The sequence below is a fragment of the Varroa jacobsoni genome, unplaced genomic scaffold (assembly GCF_002532875.2).
Source record: "Varroa jacobsoni isolate VJ856 unplaced genomic scaffold, vjacob_1.0 scaffold_1116, whole genome shotgun sequence".
In the NCBI taxonomy this organism is placed as follows: Eukaryota; Metazoa; Arthropoda; class Arachnida; order Mesostigmata; family Varroidae; genus Varroa; species Varroa jacobsoni.
The window spans coordinates 28,128-46,070 of record NW_019214018.1 but is presented as its reverse complement, the minus strand read 5'-3'; the positions used below and the strand labels follow the sequence as shown (position 1 = coordinate 46,070).

General features: G+C 37.7%; 2 protein-coding genes across 5 annotated transcripts; one reads left to right on the top strand and one right to left on the bottom strand.

Moving 5' to 3' along the window:
* Positions 1 to 608: 608 nt before the first annotated feature.
* Positions 609 to 13,225, bottom strand: LOC111266792 (uncharacterized). Of its 4 annotated transcripts, none has more exons than XM_022844572.2 (13): positions 12,929 to 13,225; positions 12,092 to 12,176; positions 11,606 to 11,708; positions 9,875 to 10,709; positions 9,025 to 9,723; positions 7,727 to 8,546; positions 5,716 to 6,303; positions 4,835 to 4,960; positions 4,250 to 4,439; positions 2,737 to 2,898; positions 2,227 to 2,390; positions 1,477 to 1,632; positions 609 to 1,206 (listed from the first exon to the last, which is right to left on the bottom strand). In XM_022844572.2, the coding sequence occupies exons 1-13, from the start codon at positions 12,958 to 12,960 to the stop codon at positions 1,051 to 1,053; spliced, it is 4,116 nt and encodes a 1,371-aa protein (XP_022700307.1). In that variant the 5' UTR covers positions 12,961 to 13,225; the 3' UTR covers positions 609 to 1,050. The 4 variants fall into 4 exon arrangements, with proteins under 4 accessions (XP_022700307.1, XP_022700308.1, XP_022700306.1 ...); XM_022844573.2 differs by lacking the exon at positions 12,929 to 13,225 and adding an exon at positions 12,856 to 12,899; XM_022844571.2 differs by lacking the exon at positions 12,929 to 13,225 and adding an exon at positions 12,579 to 12,791.
* A 1,040-nt stretch (positions 13,226 to 14,265) lies between these two features.
* On the top strand, positions 14,266 to 17,699 carry Sgf11 (SAGA associated factor 11kDa). The gene is made up of 3 exons (XM_022844556.2): positions 14,266 to 14,890; positions 16,003 to 16,404; positions 16,951 to 17,699. The coding sequence occupies exons 1-3, from the start codon at positions 14,750 to 14,752 to the stop codon at positions 17,314 to 17,316; spliced, it is 909 nt and encodes a 302-aa protein (XP_022700291.1). The 5' UTR covers positions 14,266 to 14,749; the 3' UTR covers positions 17,317 to 17,699.
* Positions 17,700 to 17,943: the final 244 nt, after the last annotated feature.

Below are 17,943 nucleotides of genomic sequence, written 5' to 3'. Positions count from 1 at the left end.
TCCATGTATGCCCAGAATTACTACTCCGTACAAACTAAGGATATCTGCAAACGTTACGTCAAATGTGTACGCCTGTAAACATTGTTACAGAAAATATTCTGTTCAGATTTGGAACTTACATCAACAATGTTGACCCTATAATGAGCTGACACGCATGCTTCGTAGATCGTCGCTCAAGAATTATTATGATTAATTTTATTATTATTTATTATTTATCAAAGTTTTATCTGAAATTTTCTTATAATATTCATACAGATATCGGCAGCTAGATACTTCAGGGGAGGTTTTTATTGCAAAACGCTCAAACCAGACAAACTAAACAAGTTTTTAGGTATATTCATTAGGATAATGTACAGAAGGTATAGTAGATATAAATATCATAAATAAAGCGTTATTGAAAGACATTTGAGAACGCTTTAAAAGATTCTAACAAGTTGTTTGTGTAACTGCCAAATTATAGAAATACCCGCATTCGTTTGACCAGATCTAGAAAAAAATTTATTCTATAGCGACTTTAACATTTACTTTATTTATTCTATAACTACACTTTTTACACAAATACGTACTCATGTGGACAATGATATATTACAGAAAACAAGTTGTCAAAATTCGGTTTTCTTCTCGTTTATTTGTTTGCATATTCCTTTTTCTAGGACGAATTTTACAACTTCAGACGTCCGTTCCTGGGTGACATTGCCCTGTGTTATTGCTATTACATCAAACTAACAAAATAGAATTTCGTTGCTGAAAAAATTAGAAGATATTATCAAGAACTATTATCTATATTATATTCATCGGCATAGCTGAATTTTATTAGCAAATGTCTGCGACTAAGCTGCGTATTTCTCTGTGACCACTGGAAGTGTCGCGAGCTCTGTCGATTGCCAAATATGTTTCGTCGTTTGCAAATGGTAAAGGCTTACTCTAAAAAATGACAGCAAATAATGCATCGTTCTAATGTCGTAACTTTAAACTAAAATATATGGGATCTGAGAATTTTGAACCTATTATGATGTCTTTTAGCTCTACTGAGTATATACATTTATTGAATTATTTATGCTCTGTGAACGTTGTGTTGATTGGAGAATTCTTAGACTTTTTCCTGCTGGGAGCATGCGTTTCTGTTTCCTGTAGTCGCCGAATTGTCGATTTCCGAGCCGATTCTGAGGGGGGCATTTGTCCGTCATAAGGGTTGAATCCTAGCACCTACAATATAACAATTCGATGGGACTTAACAGCAGTTCACAGTAAAACTCATAATCAACTACGTAGCAAACAAACATTAATAAGGCGTCTAAATCTTTCATAATTAACGCAGATTGTTAATTATAATTATCCCTACTCATATTATCAATTTGTCTGTTGTTAATACACATTTATTGGATCTTTATAATGTATTGTTTATTCAAATGGAAAATGCAGTGGATTCCCCGACTAGGCAAATTTAAAGGATTTGAATTTTTCATCCAAATTCACCTTGATGACGTCATTTTCGCCCTCAGGCAAAAGCTTTTCCACCGTGGCGTTGATAAAGTTTCGAGCGTGTTCTAATCTTTTCTGCTTTCGCATATGTTCCTCCTGGAAGGGCGTGATTTGGTCGCGCAATGCTGCTTTCTTAACCAGGAGCACCATCTTGTCATTACAGTAAGATAACAATAGATATTAGTTAAAAAATTGTAGACAACAGAATATAAGCATTAGACAGTATACGAGGTGCAACAACCAGTTTTTTTATTTCATTTTGGCTTCGTACCGCAAACAACAGATTGATCCGAACAGGCGATCCTATTTAACTATCATCTATCGAATCCACGTGAATCAGGTAAATATCCTCTATAGGCGAGTATAGCATCGATAATACTGAGGATCTCATTTAATCATCCGTAATGAAACAAAGGGCTTATACTAACGTGATGCCAAGTTGCTGAATTATTTCGCTCGATATATATCAGAACTCTAGATAATAGACTGTATACTATAATCAATATTAATATTGTCCGCTTTTTAAATTGTCGATTTTAGGCATCGATGTGGACTTTTTTACCACAGTAAACAGCACAGCATATTATTGTATCATGTTCAGACTATAGTATTTTGGTTACATCGTTAAAAAATATCTCTCCTCCCAAAGAGTTGACCGATGCATATTTAAACTCGATTATCGGCTGAAATAAAGTGATCCCAAATAAACGGAGAACTATGGATGAAGAAAAAAGAACAACTTACAATCTCTTTCAAGCTCTCCTCATAATCAGGTAAAATACGCTTTTCAAGGGCCCGCCGTATGCACCTGGAAATCCCAGGCTTGCTTTCTATGACCTGTTTAACAGCAGTAGCAAAGAGTTCTTCTCCACAGATTTTCAACTCTGCACCACTGTAACCAACCTCGACTGAAGGAAAGAAAAAATTAGCAGTTAGGGACAGTCACTCAAAATTTTCTTAAATGCAATAAAAATGTCAACAACCGTATTAGCCTTAACTGATCACTGTCGAATATTATTTCCAATCTTAAAATGAACCTAATTAAGACTTCTCGTATGTATAGTTGTTTAATGTGATATCAAAACAATGATAGTCCAACATACATATAAAGAAGGATTTTTAACAGTATAGTTACTACGGTATTAGAACTGCAAATAATCTGCTAGGCCAACTCTGCAAGTATGGACCATTAAAATAGGACTTCACACTACTGCAATTTATTGACTTATCTAAACAGTTAATTCGTATTCTTACCGTACGATTCATTAAAATGTGGTAGTCTATTTGAATCGAGCATGAAGCCTTTAGCCAGACGACGTCTAGCAACTGTTGGGGGAGGAGAACCCAGGTCCGGTAGGAGGTCCTTTATGTCGTCTAACTCTTCCTGGAACAAATACCGACGACGTAATGGTCCCCCTGAAATATCCGTGGAAAGAAGTGATACTTACAATGAGAAGCGCGCTTGGATTGACCTAACAGTGAGTGCTTGTTCCACTGAGAAAACGTAAAACCCTTAACAACATTCTGCCCAACTGTTCAGTCTGTCATGATTTTATTCACCTCTTAACTTGCAGTTTTAATTCACTTTGTAAAACAACGCAGTTTGTTGCCATATATCTTTGTTACGTGACAACAGTTGTCTGAAAATAAATGCATTTAAATAGTTCCTCAGTCAAAGAAATTATTTTTTTTCCACCAGTTTGATCACAACGCTACCAAGAACATCCTTGGGAGTTCAAAATATTTACGGCCGATTATGTTGTTGTACGGCAATGAGCCCTTTTCGCGCCTCTCCAGAAGGCTTGAAGCCTAGACGGCGCGAAGTGTATCTTGAATGAAGGCCTACATAATTACGCTGTTTTCCCTGCATATATTAGACAGCTATACAGTGAGATCTACTGTAACTACATCAGCCAGACTTTCCTTATGAGTTTATATGATTAAAGTTACATGACCACGTTGACTGTCTTTATTGCATGCTAGACGACTCTGCATATCGGCAACTCTAATATACTTCCACTTAAAAAAACCGGTCCGAAGTTGTGCTTTATATGATGTCTTCTACTCTCAAATTTCAATTCCCCACAGGAACTGATGAAAAGCAATCCTAGTTGATGAGCATCAGTTCCGTGTTATATGGCATTTTCTGTCCGTCAGTTATTGGCCATAAGGTCTGTGGGTTTTGTTAGACTTATCCGCTTTTTCCCCCAATAAGCTTAAAGAAACGGCATGGTAAGAATATATAATAATAGTTATTTGCTAACACTAAAATTCCAACTAGCAGTGGCCGCATACTCATGATTACTGTCACAACGATCTCAAAGAAGTGCGCATTATCTACTTAGACCAACCAACTAAAATCCTCTAAGCACCAGTAAGTGATACGGTGCAGCCCAGCAAATTCTACCAAAGGTCAATATCGATTTAGAATTGAGACGAACTTGTATGGGTAACTGTACTTACCCTATGAATTTTATTATACTAAAGTTCGTGATGTAACGTTGGGAAATCCATTCTCGTGCTATCGTGAGTAAAAAAACGGCGAGGTAGATCATTTAAAGCCTCAATTGACTATATGAACCTTAAATTAGGCACTGGATTAAAAGGACTTTACACTCTCAGACCAGTCCCAAGAACCGATATTCCTAATAGAAATTTTATACTAGGTCTAATATATTTTATAATGTGAGATTCGAGTCTAAGTTAGCTTTCTGATACAAAAACATACATAATTTAATCACCGTAGATAGAAAGTAGACTACGGTACCTTCACCTACAGGGAGTTGTGGAGAAAACACGTTCCCAAGATTACCATCATGTGGCTTACTCTCCGCAATCCTATATCGATTAAGGCAATAAGTGCTGGTCGGTGTTTGCGCATTAAGCGCCTTCTTCAATAAACATGCTGGTCCGGATGCTGAAGCGCCAATAGCACCAATACATTCTTGATCACCGCACTAAGCAAACGAAAAATTATACATACGGTTGTCATTTTCACTGTGCGCCACGGCAAAGACATTTTATAATAAAATAATAATATTAAATTGATCTCGCCCATTAATTCCTGATACAGGTACTACAAAACTACTGTTGCCTACTTCTCTGTGTAAGAAGGCAATCCATATCGTTTAAAAAATGCTAGGTAGAGTTAGAGATAAAAAGTGTTTTTAACAAAACATAAACGGGATAACACAGCTAGAATTAGACATGAGTGGAACATATTATGCACACTTAGATACATCCCATATATTTTATATAGTAAATTTACATTCTGATTTATCTAAGGATGAATTTGCGGATGTACTAGGCAAAATTTTTTAGGTGAATTATGGTCCAATTAAATTTAGCTCACCATTTGCAGTGAAGGCGTCGATACTGTATGAGAAGTCGTATTTAATCCGAGAAAGGGCATACGAACTAAACCGTAGGATATCAAGTCCTTCAAGGTTTTCTCTCCTCGAAGATGAAACGGGTCGATCTAGGAGATTTAATTATTCGAAAAAGCAGAATTAAGAAAATGCTATGTGTAAATATCGAAAAATTTCTCCCAAAAACGGATGAATACAGTTTTTTTTTATTCCTTAAGGGCTTTGTTTAAGCGTAGGGTTAAAAAGCTATGGTTAAAAAGTTATTATAAAGATGGATCAATAATAAAGTAAAGCCTTGAGATTTAAAGCGAGTAGTCTACTTTCACATTATGTAATTTCTTTCGCGGCGTCTGATATTGGCTCTCGTCTAATAAGTTAGAAGTAGACCTTTTCGTCAGCCTATCCTACAACATCAAACGCTTCAAATTTGAAATAAACCTATTCTATTAAATTTTTTTTTATTGAAATTTCCTGAGAAGTGGGTAAAGGCCCGCCCCAAAAAGTTTCCCCTAAAAAAACTGGCATATTTAGGTAAATTTTTTCCAGATTATAACTTACAATAAATCTTATTATTAGAATTAGATAATTAGTACAATTAGCATGCCTAGATGTTGCACAAGCGCATTAATTTGCAGCAACCTTGTAGCAAAATGATCAGAAGGGTTCACAGTAGTTGTCATTTTCCTGCTATGTCCATGAAATAGAATTATCTTGGCGAGTCGTGATAATATAACAAGCAGCCAGAATCAAGGTTACTTATTTCAGATCATCTCGACAGTCAGATTTATTTTACGGTTACGTACTTGACCACTTGACCTATATGGTGTTACAAAGTAAAAGCACCCAATGTGATTAATTCACTTACTGGTGTGGATTTGGATGTGACGTTAAACGTTTCTCGGCACCTATTGCTGTCAACTTTCAAACCTTCTTCCATTAGACTTTTGCCAGAAGATGTTACATCATCTCCAAAATTTCTCCCGCTTTGCAATATTTTCAAAGAAGTCGTCGAATTCGCGTCGATTATTGAGTCTGAGACGAGATGTTTAGACGCGTTGGTTAAATGCACGTCCAGTCCTGCTCTTTGAACGCCTCCTTGCGTCTTTGCTGCAGCATCGTTCTTGTGAGTGCCGTCATCATAATTGACGTGGGGTTGAACGGAACTATCACGTTCCATATGATGCTGTTCGACTTCAGCTAACGTGGAACTCCCATTTTTCACAGCGCATAGTTGAACATTTTCTGTCTGACCAGATTCCACGTGGATTTGATTCTGCAAGTCAGTAAGTCCTTTCATTGTTCCAGTGGGAGTACATCGGCTATTCTCTATATGACTATTACCTGATAAAATATTTTGTTGCTGTGTATTGTGTTCGCTTCTCAATGACACTTTCTCATCAAATTTTTCATTGATAAGAAGACGGAACGACTGGGGTAAAGCTTCCCCGAATTTCTGGAAATTTTAAATACACAAAAGTAACAACATTCCTTAATGGTCTCCGCTAAAATGAGAAATTAATGAGAGAAATGGAACGGGCCATTTAGGTTGCCTACGTAAACTACCTGGGTCATAGTTTTATTACTCCAGTTAGTGATCATTTTTTTTTATTATATTAATCGTTGTGATACTGCTTAAATAACGGCTCGCTAAATCATAGCATAACTTGAGATATAATAAAAAATATATGTTCGGGTCCGTGGTAGCTTACAATTAAATTAACAATTAAAATGCCAATATGTTGTCTCAATCGTCAATCACAGTATTATAATCTTCAAAAAAACAAAAATATATTTAGATGCCTCAAGCGCGATTCGCATTTAGTTAATTGCTCTAAAGCTTAACATATCCAGAAGATTTTCACACCAAACTCTGCTTTCTTGTCTAACTCCTTAACTAGGTCTTCGCTGAGACATCACTAAAAAACTGATTCGATTAGCAGCAATTTTCATGTTTCGTAATTAAACGTGCTCATTGAAATTGTACGACTGTTTAGCTTTGTAATTTCGATCTTTTATTTCCTGGCCAAAAAAAATGGATGTATGATTTTTTTAACTAGAACTTAGGGATTCTTATGAGCGTCACAAGTATACAAGTTGTTAACGAATGGATTAAAATGGCTAATGTCGGTAAGTGTCTTTGCGCTTACCAGAATGATTATATTGTATTAAGTTTAACTTATAGCTGGTGTGCTAGGTACTACAAACAAAGTTGCAGAAAACTTTATAAAGTCAAAATTCACTCGATTTTTTACGGCTAAAAGCATGTTGACATAAACTAAAATGAGTTTGATTACTGTTGTTTTAAATCAAAATGAACAGAATTCTATCATTATAGGATTCTCTGAGAACTCTTTAATTGCGCTTCACAATACAGATTCATATGATATGTGGTTTGTAGCATTAGGAGAATGGAAAATAGACGATTTATTATCTTTGTTGCACAATCTGCTTTAACAAAAAGCACCTAGGTAGAACTTTGATGTCGAGATCACACGAGCTCGTATGTAGGCTTATTTTCCTCATAAATGTAAGCATAACAGAACGTTTGCAATATGCTTTAAGTTTTACGAAATACGGGAAGCAGCTCCATAGACCGTTGCATTCGATGTTGCGATGCTTGGCGGACATGTGAGAAGTTGGTTTTGCTGGTAAGACATAAGATGCGTACATCGTACTTAACATGCGTGCACCATATATATATATATATGGTGCAAGTATATATGGTGTATGTATATATATACACGTAGCAATACAAATTATATATAATACTCGAAATTATCCTGTAAACCAAGCTATAATATTAGACAAATGCAGAAAAAAAAAACAGTTTAGTAGCACCTAGTGACACCTACTGAGATGGACTTATTTTTACATACTTCAAAAAGTGAGGGTCCTGTAGCAACCGCCATGTCATTTCGGTGTAGACTATTCTGCTTCAGTTGGAAATTCTTATCATTGACAACTCTGCAGTTGTCAACGATAACTACTTTGTCAGTTTCCTGTAGTGTCAACTTATTTTCGTCATCTGATATAATGAAAACTATGTCGGAAGGTGCCTCTCCGCCAGGCAGTCTTGTAGATTCTAATTTATACTTGCGTGGAGCTCGCAGTTCTTCTGTTTCATCGGAAACAAAATCAGGATCTTCTTCCTCTTCTGGATAAATGTTGGTGGAAATGGGAAACGCATATCTTCTACGTGTATCACACTGGACGTTAGCACAGTTTTCTTGTTTGACTTCGACAATAGATTCATGCATTAACGTTCCTTGATTAGTCAATACAATACTTGCTGCTTGCTTTTGCTGCATGCTTTCCTTGCATGTAGCTGAATTTGTGTCCGCTCTTTGAGCCAGCTGTTTTTCTTCATTAGTTTTCATATAAAAGTCACTTGAACCTCTATACGAATCTGAATTAGGCGCGTGACTATCGGGGCTCTTCAGCTTCGCTGAATTTGGCTCTTCAAAACTGGTTATCGATGGGTTCTGCTTAGCTGACGAAACATGAGCATCTGCATCGTCAAGGACAAGTTCAAAGGTGTTGTTCTCTTGATCTTCAACTGATTCTTGCTGAGGAGCCCGGACATGACCGGTCATACTAGTTGCAACGCTATGGCGACTGGGTAACGCTGGCGTAGGCATCATCGTTGTGCCATAGCTTTGTTCCAAAAACGCTGACACTGATTTGCTCGTACCGACACTGCAAGGTTTTCACCATTGGTAATTATTTACTAAGATCATATTTTAAAGGGCAAGAAATTTTCTATAAAGAAACAAATTGATAATGAAATACTCACACCCATTGATTTTTAAGTAGAAATTAGAGTATTTCTCGGGTAAGAAAATGGCGTTAGAGGTCATTTGGTAATCAAAACATTTACCAACAAGAAAATTTCTTTATGAGGCCATAAAGGTGCATATTTTAAAAAAGTAGAGGTTTGCGTACCACAACCGACCGTAAGTAACCCAAATACCAAATCTGAACTTTGCACGTTGATTCCGAATCGATGAAACCTAGTTTTTCATCTATAAAGCTAACATGTGTACCATACGAAACTACCTTTATTCACTTAATTTTGTACTGCGATCTTCCGAAAGTTAAGGTAGAACTCATTTGGGATACACCTTTTTCAGATAAACTCTACCAAATTCCTCACCTAGCCTATTCTTATACTAACAATTTTGATTGCATCATGACATCTATGTCGGCATCCGAATCGATTGAACCTTCCCTGCTGGCGCATTCTTCGGGTAGTGGCACAATAATTTCTTCAGATTGACGGGGCGTCAGAGTTTCATGACTTGGATCCTCCAACACTGTAAGAGCTTGGCGCACGGCCGCCCCTGCAAATATTTGCAGGTCAGAAGTGGCTGCTCCCTCGTCGCTGGTAAAACTAGCTGGAGAGGCATTCACAGACATTCGTTTGTGCGCTGCCATGTGAGGAGGCAGAGGGTGTTTAAATTCTGCTGAGTTTTTTTTGAGACGTCCAAATCGCGGAATAAGGTTATCCTCAAGTGCCGCGGAGCCATCAATCTGAGCCTCACCAACATCGGAAGCAGCCTCGATGTCAGGAAGTCGTCGCACAATTACAAAAGGCATTTGTGACTGGTCAGATAGTTTATTTTGAACATCCGATGTTTTAGTCTCGCTTTTGGTTCCATGCTGTCCTTTAGCTGCAACATCTGCGCTTAAAGAAATAATTTCTTTGTTAGGTTGCACCGCTTTGTCCTGATTAAGTGAACCATTTCTTTCTTGAAGTAAAGTGTCGAACAGCGTCCCCGCCTCACTACGGTGATCATTTGCTGGCCCGAAGCATAAAGAATCATCATCACTAGAGTTTCCTTCAAGACGATCTTGGATTTTTTTGCGTATTTCCCTGGAATATGGAAGAAATTAGGTGAACATGATTCAACTTACAAAATATCCAATGACCGTAAAATCGCTCGAAAAAGACCAATGCCAACTTTTCTCTCTAATCAGCACTTCGATCATATGACAGGGCAATACTGCCTCACATCATGGCTCACCTGCTTTCAAATGACAAATCTTGACTGCTTTTGTGCTCCTCTTGCGTTTTCTCTGTCGTCTGCTCCGTAACTGGTGATGCTACACGATTGCTGTCGCTTTTAGGATTGCCTAATGTCACTTGTATTTTTAAATACGTATCCACGGCTTTTGGGTTAATCTGTTCACAAGTGTTGTTCACTTTCGTATTCTCCACATTGCACTTTGCCAATTGATTCAAAAATACATCATTAGAACTTTGATTAAGCGATTCATCTTGCTTCTCAGAGGAAGTTGCGTTATCAGCAGGTAGACTAGTCTGACTATGACGATCAGTAATGACGTTAGGGCTAAAGATCGCCCCTTCTGCTTTGGGTGGTTTCATATTCTTGACCACCTCGACCTTCATTTCATTCTCTTCTCTATTTTTGTTTTCTGCTATATTTTCTGTTGTGAGACTGTTACTATTAGAGAGTTCGGCACAATCTTGAAATGCATTAGCATTATCATTCGCTGTTCCACTCTCATGGAGAGCACCTCTGAATACTACTTCGGTACCCTCATCGGCCTCTCCGTAGTTCGCGGCCGAAGCAGAAACCTTCGACTTGTGACGTTTACTTCGTTTTCCTGCTGTAGACCGGTTGTTCGTGAGATCCTCGAGGATACTTTTGTTCGCACCGCTCCCGCGATCGCCTTTCGCGGAATCTGGATTCTGTGATAGTTCTGACTCAATACAGGCGACCTTATTTTCATTGGGAAATCGCGCACCCTGTTTGTTGCTTTTCGATGTTGGGGTCGCGTAGTCAGAGCAATCAGCCTCCCGAACGCCTCGAGTTCGCAATTGCATCCGGCTATTGCCTGGTGTTATCAGCAGCATAAATAAATATATATATATATATATATATTAAGCATTGCTTTTGGTTTTCTCGGAAGCACGCATGCCTAAAAATCATTCTTGGAGCATTTTCTTCTACGCATTGTCAAACTTAATTACGGCGTTTTCTTTATCGCAATCTAAGATCAATCGCTGGAATTGCGCCTATAATGTATTGGCATTTTTTATCATATCATATTGTGTTCATATGTCTAGAAGTACAAATTTCTAACGAACGATGTTACGAGAAGCTCAATGACCTGTACCGCCTCAATCACTTTGAGCCGCAATGAACAGTTTGAGAAAATAAATATTTGAAATAAATCACGAAAGTTATTTAAACGTAGATAAGCTGATGCCGTTCGTACAAAAGCAGAATATGTGCAGTTAATACATACCACTAACAACTTCTTTAGTTAGCTATAATAAATCACTATTTTACTGAAATGATAAAGTCATTAAGCGAGAATTTGTGACTTCACCTAACAACAAATGAAATGTCTCTGTATTAAAATAGATGTGAAGAACAACGCTAAGTTATACTTTCCAACAAGTTTGAGTGCTTTTTTAAAAGGATCAACAAATACTGGTCTTCTAAAAGCATTGGTTTTGTGTTTGTCAAGTTTCGTTATGTTAATCCAAAGGACTAATGCACATAACCAGCACCAGCTGTTTTTCCTCCTTATATTGACAAGAAAACTTAACTAAAATTCGAAATCACTGGACTTGATAATGGCGTGTTGTAAGCTTTGTGGCTAAATGTAATCGTCTTGACTCGCTACTACATAGCTGCAGAGTAATGTTTTGAAATAAGTGCGCTTTGCTTGTCCAATAGCAGTCGCTAATACGTGCAGCGCTATGGTGGGATTTGACACTATACCTCTGGTCTTTTCATCGTCTATACTAAGAACGACGGTCGGCTCCGGAGAAACCGTGAATGTGAACTCAGGAACAAGGGTCGCATCCGATTTTTTTCGTCGAGCCTGCAAACCGAAAACGATACCACGTAATAAACACTATACGAACTTACGTTTTAGATAAGTTAATATAGAAAAATCAATAGTTCGCTTATCAGAGCTTTGCAGTTTCTCCTGCCTTTTAGTACACTGCACTATAGTATTTTGTCATTTAAATAAATACACTTATTTCCAAAAATATTATCATGCTCAAAGCATTCCAGGGAGCTGTTTCTCTTATTACTACTCCAAAAAAAAGAAGGTAATTAATTTACTAAATACCTTCACTCCATTTCTGGATACGCTTCATCCTCACCAAAGTTCATTCTCTATCGTACCTCGTTTTTATATGATGATGATATTCTTTATATTATCTTTATTACATAAAAAGCGATATAACTAATAAGTACCTTAACACGCTTGACTAACGTATCTTCCGATTCAGCAGCGAGGGTTGGCTTCAAGACCTGTAGATCGTCGCCCAATTTTTCTTTCCTGTAGGAACATGTAATAATGACTATTATGGCATTAAAAGTCTCCTAGGTACCATACGAGTAGTAACAGTAGCAAATAGTTGCTCAAGCCAACGAAATCTCGGCGGCTTCCTTTTACTTAGCCGTAAGAGGTATCGAAAATCCTTGAGCAAGATTCCGTTGCGATGCCGCAGGGGAAAGCTGGTCATCAAAATAAGCAAGTTTCCGAAATGATGCAATAACAGCGTGTACCCCTAAGAACTTAGGAATGCATGTGAGGTATATGTCAAGTGTAGACACAAGTCTCGTTTTAAGAGGCGGCCAGGTCTAATTCAATTCATAATGACGGTCCTGGGCAAAGAACTCAAAACACTATATAATAGAAATATACTGGAAAATATATCTTAAAGCAGTAATTTTTTACCTGGGATACCGCAACCTTCGAAGGCAAAAATACATCTCAACTAGAGTTTAATCAAACTCATTGTGTAGCAGGGCCAAGCACCACATTAACGCGATTTTGCTACGCTGAATATTTATCAGCTTTCAAAAGTGTTTGTTGAGTTATTAATTATGGCATATGCTTATTGAAAGTAAACTGAATAACGTATAGAAAAGGCTCACTACTACTCAACGACACGGTTTGAAGTTGACAAGTTTTTGAATTTGGGCTGGTGAGAATATGCACTGTTACTCAATACCATTTTTTAAATACATGATAAACCAGCATCCGCTGATTTCTTGCAATGGGTCACGCTTGCACGCTGCACTTACAGGCGACACTGTTTTCTTAAACGCTGAGGCATTATCTTTTTTTAAGGACAACCGCGAAAATTTTTCCACGTTCAGTCGACTACTCCGACAATGGGCGCAACCGTGCCGTTTTGGCGGGTCCCTTCTAGGTTGATGCGGTATACCGAAATATTAATTTCGAAATCTATCAATGAAGAAGACCTTGAAAAGATATGCGTTTGGTGGCCTGTCCTACTGAAAACTAATGTAGGTTTCACAATATCAATGAGCAATTTCTACTCTCAGCATATGTTTGATACCCAAGTTCAGCTCGAACAATTCGAACGAAGATTTTCAATAGGCTAAGTAAGCCCGATGGATGAACGCATTCTTGAAATAGTAAACGTTTTCTGTAAAGTCTGCAATACAAGTTACCCGGGACCGCACACTGCAGCGAAGTCGCCGTCAGTTTCGGTTCTAATATATGTGATACATGCTACACGGCAGGCGCGATGAAATAAAATAAGTATAACAGGCTTTTTCTCAAACCGAGTTACCGAAATATATGCCTGAAGTATATATAACCACAAGGATAACGGTATATTAAATTTCTAAAGAGGCTGATGTTTCACTAAACCAAAATTGTATTGCTTGCAGTTGGATGATCTTTAGGATACTGTTTTAGTTCTCCATCAGATAATACCTTATAGTTAATATGGGGTTCTTACAGTCTTCATTGACTAATTATTGTTTTCTGACCTAAATTTCAACTGGTTATACTTAATCTCTTTTGTTTTTTGTGTATTGATTAGATCTTCAATACTTGATTAGTCTAGACAAGAAAAATAGTTGTATATCGCATACTTATAAAAATTAGGTTGAAAGCCCGTTTGCAGTAAAAAATAAGTTCGCAGATTATTTTTGTACACAAACATACAGCGTTTCTGAGTCATTGCTTGAATCGGAATACACGGCAAGTATATGCAAAACGGCTACAAACAAAGAACCTTCAATTAATCAAATTAATCATTGTGAACTGTGAATTTTGATTGCAAAACAAAAACCAAAAAGCTTTCTTAGGAAGTAATAATTTAATTAACTTGTTTCCTTGCACCCGCCACATAATCTCTGCTGCTGAATGAAGCTTGATAGCCATACCAATCCCCACCTCATCTGTCGAAGAAAAAGAGTATACATGCCCGGATCTGAATTTAAACCTCCATTTGTCCCTGAGTTTAGCAGACAAACATTTCCCACTGCGCTATCACTAGAACATACCTTTTTTGTTTATAGACATTTAGGTAGCTGACAACAGACGAGGATGACCCTCACCCACTCAACGCGCGGAATTTATAAAATTGTTTTGCTCTAGATATGAAATATAAACAACAGCAGGCCGTTAGTTTCATAGGTGCAATCCGCCCCCGGTGTATTACACTTTTCGAAAAAATAAAAGCAAGTTTATTCATTAATTACTGTACTTCCTGCTAAGGCCATGAGAATAGCTCGCGATAGGTGTTCGTTAGTTGGAACGCCAATTACAGGCGTATCCCAACAAACATAACATTAGTATTGTCACTCGTTCATCCACTGTGCCACTGGTCTGGCTATTGAACATAAACCACCTAGTGAACTCTCAGTACGGTGTTAAAAAGAAATTAACGCGTCGTGATAGGAATGAATTTTATGCAGTCTTGCTCATCTGTCTTAGTAATGTCTAATGTCGAGGCAGCGGCATGAAGCGAGTGTATTCAGAACCATTAGTGATCGAGTAATACATCGCCGTCAGGAAAATATATAGGTTCAGTGCGGTCAGACAGCTCAGCGCCATCGAGAGTGTCAGCTCCCTCTCCATCAGCGATCATGCCGGAGTCTGAGGGACTGGAGAAATACGTAGTCAATGATCTGTTTGATGAAATGTTGGACACGATCGTACAGGGATTGTGTTTCGAGGTTCATCGAGCGCACAAAAATGGGCGACTCTTTCTCGACGAAGGACCTCAGGTCAGTGAGGCTTGTCTCAAAGAAGAGAAATTATGCAGAGTCGCTATTAAAGAAACCATAGACAGGAAACACATGGCTCAAACATTCGATTTTTCAGTAGAACATTCACTTTTTTATGTATAGTAACAGGTGTGTCGAAGCCATTTCATATGTGAACAACAAAACTGATTAGCGCGGAGGCATAAATTACGTCAAAAAAAAGTAATTGTCACCAAAGTTGCGTATTCAAAGGAAAATTTGATTTGTCGGTTAGTAGTTCGAGTATTTCAGCAGTAGATAGATAATAAGTGTTAACAATGTAAGTAAAATTGATAAGCAGTATTATATTCTGATTTAAGGTGGTTCAGTTTGAATCCTCAATTTATAAAGGTTTGTAATTCCGGTTTATAGGGATTTGCGTTGCCAGTATTTTCTAGCTTGCGAAAGTATTAAAGAAAGTAATTACTATCTTTATCAAAACGCAATTTTCTATCATAGCTTGCTTAAAGATTACTGATACTTTGTGATCAACCACTGTAAACGACCTTATTGCAGTTCTTGCTCATTTATAGCTCACGCCGTATATACATACTACTTGAATTTTTTTTTTTTTAAAAAATAATATATACGAAATTGAACTACCCAAGTAATAGTTATAATTAAACAGAGATTATTACTTAGACCCATTGAGTTAAGTTATGGCTTCAAATATTTACGCTGTGCAAGGCAATGTCATTCACGGAACTACAGTAATTGTTAAAGACAACTCCACCTCATAACATATATATAAAATCTAAGGTCCTCTTTGACTATAACAGATAATGATGTTTTAATATTCAAAGAATGTTAATACCTCTAGAATTACCTTCAAAATATTTTAAATCTCGCGGATTATTTAAAGCAAGCTTTTACATAATCAATGGGCACCGCACGTTGATGATTACGATGAACTGAAGGTTACATCGAACAAAAATAAACCGAAAAATCAGACTCTCAAAGCAACTGTAGGAACGCTAGGTATTAGCGAAAATACCCGAGATTCTATGAGGCGATCGACTAAGAGAAATAAACAAATAACAAACAGAAACAAATCGTAAGAGGAATTGAAGCTTCGTTTTTGTCTATCTGAACAGGTGGCAGAAATTGCTGATGTGGTTGACGAAGCAGGCCGAGATATCTTTGGTCAGGTTCCGCACAAACTTCATTTTGAATGTTCGTGTCCAAACTGTAATAGATCGATGGCTGCATCGAGATTTGCCCCACACCTTGAAAAGTGTATGGGAATGGGCCGCAATAGTTCGCGTCTGGCCAGTCGGCGAATAGCGAACTCAGAGAAGATGCAGCAACAGTTAAGTCAGCAGCATAATCAGGGTTCAGGATCGAACGGAGGAGGCGAGAATGACGGAGACGATGATTGGATATGGGAAAAGAAAAAAAAGAAAAAGGACAACAAAAATAATTCGCCCAGAAGGTCATCCAAAAAAACCACCAGTCACTCAGGCAATGGCGGAGGGAACAACAGTTCGAAAGAAAAGGTGAGAACTGTTAGTAAAAATAAACAGAATTTCCAGACAAGCGATTAGTGTTTTTAACAGTATCAGATTCGATCTCTGTAAATACCTGATACTATAGTATTTGGTAAATGCTAAGTACTATAGCTAATTTAGAAAGCTTGAAACACAAATAAATAAAAGAAAGGAGTCTGAACAGATGTTCATCTTTAGTCAAATGCTTTAGCGAAATTATATATATATATATATATCAGTTTGTTCCTATGAATACCCATGTGAGTTATTTTACGATCCTAAAAATTACAGAGTCCGTTCGAAAGAATCCACCTTGTCTTTGCATCGGACCGACTCAGCTTTACAGAAAGCAGAATATGCATCTACTAGAACCGAGATGTAGGATTAAGAAATAGTAAATCAAACAAGCATTGCTTACTTGCATTTTTAATACTATGAGTAGAACATATCTATTTTCAGCATTTATGATATTAATAATGTGTAGCTTAAGCATGACGGCACCCCTACGAAGCTATCTGTACTTACCCAATTCCACTCCATCTAACTCGTTCTCAGGATAAAGATAAGGATCGTACGAGTAGCTCTCGAAGCAGCGCAGCGACAGAAGAAGCTCTCACTGCTCTTGAGGCTATGTCAACCTGGGAACGCAAGGATCTTTTGACAGCGACATGTTGCGTCATCTCCCGTCACACCGGCAAAATGTGCACGCGATCGCACCAGTGTCCTACGCATTCCGACGAACAGCGACGAGCCTTGAGGAAAAAGCTGCAGGCCCGTGAAAGGGATACGCCTCGCCGTTCTCATACGGGAGCACGTGAGGATGAATTTGTTGATGTTGACTCACTAGAGGATTCAAATAACTCGAACGTTGCCAAATCTTGGGAGTCAATCCCCTCTCCAGCCACTGAACTTAAGAAATAACATGGTGACTGCTGCCGACCGATGTAGTATTATTCGCACAATTTTCCAAATAATTCAATTGACTGTCACAAACGATGACGATTGAAAGAGTGGCTTGAGAAGGTGATATTATGATGTTGTGTGGGTGAAGGATGTCGTCTATATATGTAGTAAGCAAAGCACGAGATCCTCACCCGTTAATGATACAGAAGCACGCAGGCGGAAAAATTACATGTAAGATATGATTGTGTATGTGAATTCGATTCGCCATCGTTAGTGCTGTACTTCAGATACCACGGTTTTGCATATCAATGATGTAGGTACAACAGCGAAAGACGGTAACTACGATGGCAGTGATGATTTTAGTGTTGTTGTACAGAATAAAGCTGTATATTTAAAGCTTGCTCATATAATGATTTTATTTTTGCAGTTAGTTAGACAGTAACTCTGTGCTTTCTAGTCAGTACATAAGGCGATTGTTATTAGAATTATTGTTATTAGAATAGGCGAATTAGAATTTCACTGAGCATTAGCTTGACTCATTGAGAATAAAAGAACTGTACTAATCGTTTTGGTTTACGGCACACGAATCATTTCACGATTAATATTCGATTGAATATACCCAATGGTCCTTGGTGCAGTCATGCT

Excerpts from the sequence above, each read along its gene's own strand:
- Sgf11 (XM_022844556.2), top strand. The coding sequence starts at position 14,750 with ATGCCGGAGTCTGAGGGACTGGAGAAATACGTAGTCAATGATCTGTTT. Across the intron at positions 14,891-16,002 it reads TTCTCGACGAAGGACCTCAG|GTGGCAGAAATTGCTGATGT; the intron begins GTCAGTGAGGCT and ends CTATCTGAACAG. Across the intron at positions 16,405-16,950 it reads ACAACAGTTCGAAAGAAAAG|GATAAAGATAAGGATCGTAC; the intron begins GTGAGAACTGTT and ends ACTCGTTCTCAG.
- LOC111266792 (XM_022844571.2), bottom strand. The coding sequence starts at position 12,613 with ATGTATTTTTGCCTTCGAAGGTTGCGGTATCCCAG. Across the intron at positions 12,177-12,578 it reads CGAAGGTTGCGGTATCCCAG|GAAAGAAAAATTGGGCGACG; the intron begins GTAAAAAATTAC and ends ATGTTCCTACAG. Across the intron at positions 4,440-4,834 it reads CGACGCCTTCACTGCAAATG|TGCGGTGATCAAGAATGTAT; the intron begins GTGAGCTAAATT and ends TCGTTTGCTTAG.